At 48.1% G+C, this 10255-nt stretch overlaps 1 protein-coding gene across 1 annotated transcript in view; it reads right to left on the bottom strand.

Moving 5' to 3' along the window:
- The window catches only part of LOC133360731 (deleted in malignant brain tumors 1 protein-like), a 92874-nt gene extending 86030 nt beyond the window's left edge, over positions 1-6844 (bottom strand). The window contains exons 1-2 of the mRNA XM_061579531.1: positions 6683-6844; positions 6488-6520 (exon numbers count right to left, since the gene is read on the bottom strand). Of these exons, the coding sequence (XP_061435515.1) occupies positions 6488-6520; positions 6683-6743 (94 nt within the window). The 5' untranslated portion in view covers positions 6744-6844. The remainder of the gene's footprint in view (positions 1-6487; positions 6521-6682) is intronic.
- Positions 6845-10255: the final 3411 nt, after the last annotated feature.

The following is a 10255-nucleotide window of genomic DNA, read 5'->3' on the forward strand; positions in this document are numbered from 1 at the left end:
TCTGAGAGTGTGAGAGTGAGTGTATGTGTGTGTGAGTGAGTGTATGTGTGTGAGTCTGAGAGTGTGAGAGTCAGTGTGTGTGTGTGAGAGTATTAGAGTGTGATGGTGAGTGTATGTGTGTGTGAGTCTGAGAGTCTGAGAGTGTGAGATGGAGTGTATGTGTGTGTGAGTCTGAGAGTGTGACATTGAGTGTGTGTGTGTGAGTCTGAGAGTGTGAGAGTGAGTGTGTGTGTGCGAGTCTGAGAGTATGAGAGTGTGTGTGCGAGTCTGAGAGTATGAGAGTGTGTGTGCGAGTCTGAGAGTGTGAGAGTGGGTGTGTGTATGCGTCTGAGAGAGTGAGTGTGTGTGTGCGAACCCATGTCCTTGACACCAGGACCTACCATGGAGCTGATCTGCCCTCTGACCATCGACTAGTCATCAGTAAGATGCGCCTGCCATTCTTCCACTCCGGTGGTGGGTGTACACCCAGGACCCCATTCCAACCTAAAGTGGCCTGGTCACAGTTAGCTGATGAAAGTTGCAAGCAAGAATTTCATCATCGCTTGCAGCTGGGGTTGGCATCGTCCCCCACTCCTCCTGATGTCGAGGGTAAATGGGCGAGATTTAGGACTGTGACTCATGCAGCGGCAATGGCTGCTTTGGGTACGCGGTCCAGAACTCCCCAGAAACCCTGGCTGACAGAGGAGGTGTTCAGGTTAGTTGAGAAAAAGCGACAGGCCCACTCTCATCGGCTACAGCATCCCACGTCAGAGAATGAGGAGGTTTACCGCAGCCTTCGCTCGGAGATTCGGAAAGCCGTAAGGCGCTGCAAGGATGGGTGGTGGTCGCGGGTTGCTGAGGAGATTGAGTCTGCCTCAGTGACCCGCGATCACAAATCACTATTTAATTCCATCAAAAAAGTAACCTGCAGCGCCACACCTATTACCATCATTAGGGGAAAAACGGTGATCCAATCTCCGACCCCAGGAACAGGTTTGCAGATTTGCTGAGCATTTCTGTGAGGTCCTGGGGGAGGGGAAATCCCTAAGCCAGGAAAACATCATGGCAAAAAATGGGGATAATCCTGCTGAGGCTGCAGTGCCTCAAATATTGGAAGTGAGTGGCTGGCTGAGGTGCCATCTGTTGAGGAAGTACTGAATGCCATCCAGAGTCTGAGATTAGGAAAGGCACCGGGCAGAGATGATCTTCCAAGCGAAATGCTCAGGGAGGGTGGCGTTTGTGCACAGACTGCCCTACATGACATCATAACAGTCTGGACCACTAGACAGGTTCCGCAGGATTGGAAGGATGCCCAGGTGGTCCCCCTCTTTAAGAAGGGGGACCACACAGACTGTAACAACTGCAGGGGCATCTCACTCCTCAGTGTGCCGGGAAAGGTCCTGGCAAGGATTATTCAACATCGCCTTGCCAGGCACGCTGAGGAGAGGCTTGCGGAGCCCCAATGCGGTTTCAGGAAAGGACGGTCCTGTACGGATGCCATATTTTCTGTCCGTCTACTACAGCAGAGATGTAGGGAATTCCAACAAGACCTACATCTCTGCTTTATTGACCTGGTCAAGGCCTATGATACCATCAGTAGGCGTGGGCTCTGGGTTGTTCTTCGTGCTTTCGGAGTCCCTGACCCTCTGCTCACGATCATTAAGGACCTTCATGATGGTGGGCGGGCCCGGGTAAAACTACGTGGCCGGGAGTCAGAGCCATTCCCTGTACACCTTGGGGTGCGGCAGGCATGTCCTCTGGCTCCCACATTATTTAACATCTATTTTGACCGCGTAGTTCGTGAAGCCTTCAATAGCTGTACCGGGGGAATTTCCATTTGGTACAGATATAATGGGAGGCTGATCGACGCCCGGGTGCGATCAAGGGATGGCTCCCTATTGGTCAACCACGTTATGTATGCCGATGATTTGGTAATAGCTGCTAATTCAGAAGAGGAGGTGGAGACACTGCTGCTGAGACTGGAGCGTCGTGGTGATGTCACCGCAACTTAGTGGCGAATGGCGGTTGTTGTGTGTGTGTGAGTCTGAGAGTGTGAGAGTGAGTGTGTGTGTGTGAGAGTATTAGAGTGTGAGGGTGAGTGTGTGTGTGAGTCTGAGAGTGTGAGCGTGAGTGTATGTGTGTGTGAGTCTGAGAGTGTGAGAGGGAGTGTATGTGTGTGTGAGTCTGAGAGTGTGAGCGTGAGTGTATGTGTGTGTGAGTCTGAGAGTCTGAGAGTGTGAGAGGGAGTGTATGTGTGTGTGAGTCTGAGAGTGTGACATTGAGTGTGTGTGTGTGTGAGTCTGAGAGTGTGAGAGTGAGTGTGTGTGTGCGAGTCTGAGAGTATGAGAGTGTCTGTGCGAGTCTGAGAGTATGAGAGTGTGTGTGCGAGTCTGAGAGTGTAAGAGTGAGTGTGTGTGTGTGAGTCTGAGAGTGTGAGAGGGAGTGTATGTGTGTGTGAGTCTGAGAGTGTGACATTGAGTGTGTGTGAGTCTGAGAGTGTGAGCGTGATTGTATGTGTGTGTGAGTCTGAGAGTCTGAGAGTGTGAGAGGGAGTGTATGTGTGTGAGAGTCTGAGAGTGTGAGCGTGAGTGTATGTGTGTGTGAGTCTGAGAGTCTGAGAGTGTGAGAGGGAGTGTATGTGTGTGTGAGTCTGAGAGTGTGACATTGAGTGTGTGTGTGTGTGAGTCTGAGAGTGTGAGAGTGAGTGTGTGTGTGCGAGTCTGAGAGTATGAGAGTGTGTGTGCGAGTCTGAGAGTATGAGAGTGTGTGTGCGAGTCTGAGAGTGTGAGATTTGAGTGTGAGTGTGTGTGCGTGAGTCTGAGAGTGTAAGAGTGAGTGTGTGTGTGTGAGTCTGAGAGTATGAGAGTGTGTGTGCGAGTCTGAGAGTATGAGAGTGTGTGTGCGAGTCTGAGAGTGTGAGATGTGAGTGTATGTGTGAGTGTGAGAGGGAGTGTGTGTGCGTGAGTCTGAGAGTGTAAGAGTGAGTGTGTGTGTGTGAGTCTGAGAGTGTGAGAGTGTGTGTGAGTGTGAATCTGAGAGTGTGAGAGTGTGTGTGAGTGTGAATCTGAGAGTGTGTGTGTGTGAGTCTGAGAGTATGAGAGTGTGTGTGTGAGTCTGAAAGTGTGTGTGTGTGAGTCTGAGAGTGTGAGAGTGAGTGTGTGTGTGTGAGTCTGAGAGTGTGAGAGTGAGTGTGTGTGTGAGTGTGAGAGTGAGTGTGTGTGTGTGAGTCTGAGAGTGTGAGAGTGAGTGTATGTGTGTGTGAGTCTGAGAGTGTGATAGTCAGTTTGTATGAGTCTGAGAGTTTGCGAGTGAGTGTATGTGAGTCTGAGAGTGTGAGATGTGAGTGTGTGCGTGAGTCTGAGAGTGAGCGTGTGTGTGTGTGTGAGAGTGTGTGTGTGTGTGAGTCTCAGAATGTGAGAGTGAGTGTATGTGTCTGTGAGTCTTAGTTACCTAGATTGTTATACAGGTAGGAACAACAGGTTCCACACTGCCCACCAGGGATTTTGTCTGTCTGTCTGTCGTGCATATCCGGAATTCCGCCCACCCATGCACCTCCCCACCGAACACCAAGCTACGCCGCGATTGGTTGACGATGTCGGGGAGGGTGGGGGGAAGGGTCAACATGCCCACTCATCCAACTGCCCCCCCCCCCGATCGCCGTGCTGTCCAACCTAGTTCCTACCTGCCCACTCCGAAGGAGCGTGTTATGCTTCCTTGCATTTTCAGTATTATTGGTAGCCGGGACGGCTATTTTTTCACCACGGGGGGGGAGGGGTTGGGGGGGGGTTTATGTATTGACAGGGTGACACCTGCCGGCCTGTGGGAGCGGAGTCAGTCGAGAAGCTCCGGGAACCAACCCGAAGGTTTCGACAGACCTGTTCTTCCCCTGAGGACGGCTGCTTGCGTTGTGGCCGAAACGTCGTGAGAATTATTTTATTATGTTTTATTTTTATTATTTTATTATTTCCCTTCTACGCGACTTTACCGAAAGAACCAAGAAGATAATTCATTGATGTCTACTTTTGCCTTTGGTCACATGTTTCTTTATCATTGTTCGTATGACTATTATCATATTATTTTTAAATGACTTTTCCTATCGACTGTATATGTACTCACTACTCTGAGGAATTAGCCGATTGTTCTGAGTGGTTCCTTCCTAGGTTCATACGTAATAATATTAATTATAAGAATTATATCCTGCGATGAGATCTGAATTCTGAGACCTGACAAAAATACACTTAAACATAATCAATAAAAATTAAAGCGAGAATAACTGTATTATCACGATTGATAATACACCCCTAGACAACGAAGCTGAGCCTAACTTGCACAATTACATAAATTAGCATAATTTTATGAAATTACACATGTTTTATAAAAAAAATATCAATTTTCAAGACAATACATACAACATTCTTCTCCTCGGCCTTCTCTGGCTACGCCTTCACTCCTCTCAAACAACAAATACGATATGCCTCAGCTTGGATAATTTTTAACCTACTTCACGATTCCCACACTTCTACCGGACTTTTGACTAGCTCCCTGTCTACTATCACGGTCTGTTTACATTTCTCTAAATCTATAAATCCCTTCATGGGCTCGACCCACCACCCCATCCTGTTTCCATCATCTCGTACTAGTCTGTCCCATCCCGTCCTCTACGTTCCCAATCTCAACAGTCCCTCACTGTGCCTCCATCATCACCCTGCGCCGAGTCTCTCACTCGTGCTCCCTTCTCGCTGCCCTTCACTTCAAATAACTTCCACTGCAGCACACAGAGCAAACATCTTCAACTTGCTTCCATTCCTCCCTGACAATAACCCCCATCTAGCCCAGCATCATCATCATCCTGCTACTCCCTGCCCCTGCTTCCCAGCTATAACCATGCCTACCCCAACCCCTATAACTACCTCTTCCCTTATCACGCTGTTAAGTGAGAAACACGATGAATGCGATTAACCCGGCAACCGAACATTGATAATCGATATCCCGGTCTCCAGAGAAATAAGAACACAAGCCAAACCAATGGCCCTGTTCAGGGCCAAACAACGCGCCAGATAAGCCCTGAGATGAGAATCCTCTAGCCGGACATTGAGGGAATCAACCTGGCTAAGCGTGAGAACACATTATATTGATGTCCTGACGCTCCAAGAAACCCACGTCTTGGATGCCCTATATGCCCATCACTACCACATCCATGCACCATCGCAGAGTTCTACGCCTTCCCACGAACGGAAAAAAGCGACCTCCAACATCAGCAGCAAGATAGGGGAGCTGCACATAACCAACATGTACAACGCCCCTCATTCAAAATGGCTTAAGCCAGCAATCCCAAGTTTACCAATCCCATCCCTATAGTATGGTGACTTTAACAGCCGACGTACTATGTGGGGCTATGCAGTAGATCCGGCCGACGGCAAATACCTCACCTACTGGATGTCCGCTGAAAATATGCACCAATCAACTTTCCATTCTAGCAATGCGACTACAACCCGGACCTCACCATCTTTTCCAAATATCAAAGTGGGAGCACACTTCACGCATCCTGCAAAATATTCTGAAGCTTCCCCAAAAGTAAGCGGAAAGGCTACCAACATAAGTAAAACTTTCTAGAAAAATAAATAAATGTGACTGGAACAGTTCATCTGATATAATAAGCAGTGCATGGTAAAATGCAGCGTATTTCAGTAAATCCAAGTGCATCAGTCTATCATAAAATCAGTGTGGTAATCACGTTTAGGAAGTTCGATATGCAAGTGCCAACTTGAGGAAGAGTCAAACATTTCCCCGACTATCCTGATACATACAGTAAAACTCACGTGTGCTTATGCACTTGCAATGTAGGTGTCAGTCAACACCATGGACACCCTTGCAAACAAGATATTCCATATCGATGGGACCCTTTTTGTCAGTATCAAGATAATGAAAACATTATAATAGGTTTTACTGTTTCCAGCAAGAATACAGGAGGTATTAAGATGTTCAAACACCAAAACTATATCTATAATAAGGCATCAAGTCTGCATTAACCACACAATTATTGTGGTAAAACATACAAACAAACGTGTTTTGATAATAATGTATGCATTTTACCTAAAACTAATTGACCTACACCACTGTTACACCAGGGAACAATACCACAATTCTAACAGCACAGAGACAATGCAAATATCAAAGAATCAATAGCTTGGGTCAAGCAATTATATCCATGGAACCTATTTCAAGAGATATCTAGGATGAATATTTAAAGTAAAATTATACTGGAAAGGCTTTCACCTAATTATCCATTAGAGGTTTATTTGTATTTCCCATTGATAGGAAGTGTAAAATATGTGTTAGGCGGAACGACAGCCATTGGAATGAGGTGCACTGTCTATATGTTTATTGTGTTACTTATGTTCTCCACAACAACACTGACAATAATATTGTATTGCAAGTCAGGCTTGTAATTGTCCCAGAGAACAAGAACTGCTGACAAGAACAAGTGAAATGAGGCAGTGCCGCTTACATACAATTGTAGTCGTCGTCATTTGTGTTTGACCTGGAAATGGAAAAGTATTCATGTTGAGCAAACAAAGGCATCACAGTTCAATGCAATTACAAACATTTGTTTCAACATAAAATCGCAATGTGATCCACAAAACATAAAACAAAAATAAATAATCATGCACGTCTTAAGAATAAATATCATATAATAAAATACCTGTCTGAGCTATCACTAAAATCCACAGCAGAAGATCCGGAGAGAGCCAAATCCCTGCCATCTCCGCCACTCCCGTTGTTCTTTATCACTGAGCAGTGTGGTGAACAATGTTTAAAGTAACTAACACGACCGGTTAGAACACTTCCTCATTTCATAAGTGAACTGACCATGGTCTGGGGTATGAATGTAATGTCAGCAGCTTAACTATGCACACCTCTTTAGTTAGGGCACGCAATGGAACGTTCACAATATTTACTTTATGAAACGACAGGGTGGAGGGGGGAAAAACCACATCACATTTCACGAAAGCCAGGCTCAAAATCTCCACATCAGTTGGTGGCAAATGCTTGAGAGAAGAATAAATATTTTACACAGCCAAAAAAACCAGCCCCTCGACCGATGGTTATATATCTGTGGATGACGACGTCTCAAATAAAATATTCCCGCTGCTGTAGTACATCATTCTGAGATGCAGATGCATTGAGCTTTCGTATAGATTGCATTGGATTTAGAATCAAGACAGAAAGGGCTACCACCCCATCATGGCTGCTGCGGTTTGTCTTGAACCAGGGTGCTTTGCCGCTCAGAGTGCGCTTAGCTCGTGGAACGTACATAATTGAGAGAAATAGATGGGAAAAAGTTGCCATCCGTGAGGTCAGAATCAGATTCTTTATCCTGGAGAGATCCGTTGAGCTATGAAGCTCTTTTCACAGATATTCAGTAAGGTGGGCCAGAAAGTCACAACAACAAACACTACAAAAACTATCGGACTGCAAAGTTTAAGATAAGTAAGCCAAAAAAAAGTATGCAAGTTGAAATTGCTTAAGTGCACCAATTCCCAAGCTTGGGCCAGGCGAAAAAACAACAGCAAAGAGAATCCCAGATCACAGCAAGCTACGCTTGCTTTACTGCTGATTCTCCCAGTGGATTTCATTTGGCCATATATGACAAGAGGCCAACTGGGTAAAAACGGCGCAGAAGGCGCAGAGGCGGACAACGCCACCAATGAGGTGCACCCTGGAAGCTACGCTTGGCTGAGCATCACATGGATTCGATGCACAGTAGAACGACGTCTGATGATGTTGGCCAACTTCAGCAGCAGGCCGTGATGTCACACAGTGCCATAGGCAGAGCGATTCATCATTACTGTGCCGGATTTTTGTTAACGATGGAAATCTCAACTAGTTGTGTCATTCTTTGGTTCTTTCGGTAAAGTCACGTATAAAGATAAAATAATAAATTAAATAATAGCATACGACGTTTCGATTGCAACACAAGCAATCATCATCAGGAATAATGAAATAGCGACACAAAATCTAACCAGAAAACAACAGACAGACATATAAGCAGACATATCACCAAGATACACAGAAAGAGAAACACAGGTACAGAGAGGGGTGATCGTCTCTGTGGGGTGGCCTTAAATAGACAGAGGGGGGCGGGGGCAGAGAGAGGGAGGGGTTAGAGAAAAAAATTACATGTCAATGAGTACGAAGAGACGCATAGTAAAGTAAGAGAGAGGGAGAAAGAACACACTAAATTAAATAACCTAGCAAAATATCGAAATGTTATGTAAAACTACACAGAGAGTCTGTCAACACACAACGCATAGCCTGGTTGATTACGTATTTTATTTTATCTTTATACGTGACATTGCCGAAAGAACCAAAGAATAATTCCTGCAATCATGAAAGCTCTAAAATTTAGTTGTGTCATTTCTTTATTTGTTTTTTCATTTTAAACTTTGCTTGGCAGTAGGGTTTTCAATGGCTTGGTAGTAGCTGTACAGTATTTATGATTTGGTCCTTATATATAATAAATGTACGGTGTTATGGGATGAAATTAGCATGAATCACGCTATATAAAGTATTGCTATTAAGGGTCGCTCTCTTTGTGTGGACGTACGTGCGAATGCAGATTCTGCAGCTCATGTATATCATCACGGGTCCTGTGAATGGCAAAGCTCCATTACTTCCACCAAGGTGTAGGGTTATTACGGGAGAAAAGGCGGACGGGAAACACAGGGTGTCTTCACCCACACACACGGGTGTCTGCACCGACGTCCGCATCCGTTAACCACTGGGGGGCCATGGGGGCTCTGTGATCCCCCATAACCCCGCCCCTCCGAGGGGATCCCTATAAAAGGCGGGGAGCCAGAGAGCTCGGGGTCGAGTTGAACAAGAAGCTGACCAGTGAAGTCCGAAGACCGGCAGATTAGGCCCTGGGACTCCCCTGTCTCGCTGCCCTTGTCAGGGCCGAGCTGGGTAAGCCAGCAGCGCGGCCCAAGAGCTTCCGGACCTCTGCTCTTGTAAGAGCAAGGCTGGCTTAGCTGGGTGCCGGGATCTGTGCTTACTAGGGCCAGATCAGACAGCCTCCTGTAGCCTATTAGAGGAGGACTGGGAACAGGACAGGGGACTTAGTACTAGGGGTGGTTTCCAAGCTATTACCCCTTCAACTATTGTGTCTGTCCCTGAGTTAATAAAAAGAGTGTGCCTCAAATCCGTCGTCGTCTCCCTGAACTCACTACATCTGGCGTCAGGAGTGGTCCAAAAGCATGGATACGAGACGGACGACTCGTGCCCAAGACCCCGGAGAGGACGACGACGAGGGAGAGGCAGTGCAAGACATCGCCGCCGACGTACCTGCACAACCGCTGCCAGCTCCAACACCTGCGGGACAGTCGGAGAGGGTCGGGACGTCGGCTGATGAGTTGGCGTTAGCCCACTCCCGACTGGCGGAGCTCCTATATGCAGCGGCCGCCATGCTGGAGCAGATAACTCGCCTGGGGCCGGGGGGAGCGGCGCGGCGGGAAGACGGACAGCGCCCGCCAGAAACTCCCGCCTTTGCGATGGGCAGGAGGCCCCAGCTCGTCACGCGGGCGGCAGGGCCCAACCAGCGAGCGCCACGTCATCGGCGGGTCGCAGTGGCTGCCTATCAGCGGTCGCCAGGTCATCACCAGCGGACGACAGCACCGACCAAGCTGGAACCAGCGCGTCACCGACGGCGCGACCTCCATTAGGGTCCGCCATTGCTCCTCATACTCTCCATGGACACGGTACGAGTGCTGGGAGAGTATCGGAGACGGAGCCGACATTTCAGCAACGCCTGCCGGCCCTGCAGGTGTTCGTATCGAGCGGGGGCAATTGGGGTGGGTTCCAGCGCCGGTTCCTCGCCCACCAAGAAATGGCTGGGTGGACGGACAACGAGGCGCTGTGTGCTCTTCCGGCGATGCTGGATGGCGACGCCCTTGGCACCCTCACCGCTGCACCCAAGTCGGCATGCTCCATGCTTCAGTCGGCGCTGCAGGTGCTGGCCACGGTTTATGGGCCGCCTTCCGATTGTCGCCAGCTTTTCTACGAGCGGCAGAAGGGCGACAAGGAGTCACTACTTGCGTACCGCACGGCCCTGCTGTCGTTGGCGAAGATGGCCTTCCCGCGCATGGACGAGGAGGGGATCGATGCGATGGTGGCCGAGAAAATTTTGCTGCTGGCCGACGACTTGAAATTCGTCATCCTAGCACAGGATGATGCGGACATGTCGTCATTACGGGCTGTGAGGCACATTCATGCCAAT

Source organism: Lethenteron reissneri, chromosome 69, assembly GCF_015708825.2.
Source record: "Lethenteron reissneri isolate LAM-NWPU_2019-01 chromosome 69, ASM1570882v1, whole genome shotgun sequence".
NCBI classification, from domain to species: domain Eukaryota; kingdom Metazoa; phylum Chordata; class Hyperoartia; order Petromyzontiformes; family Petromyzontidae; genus Lethenteron; species Lethenteron reissneri.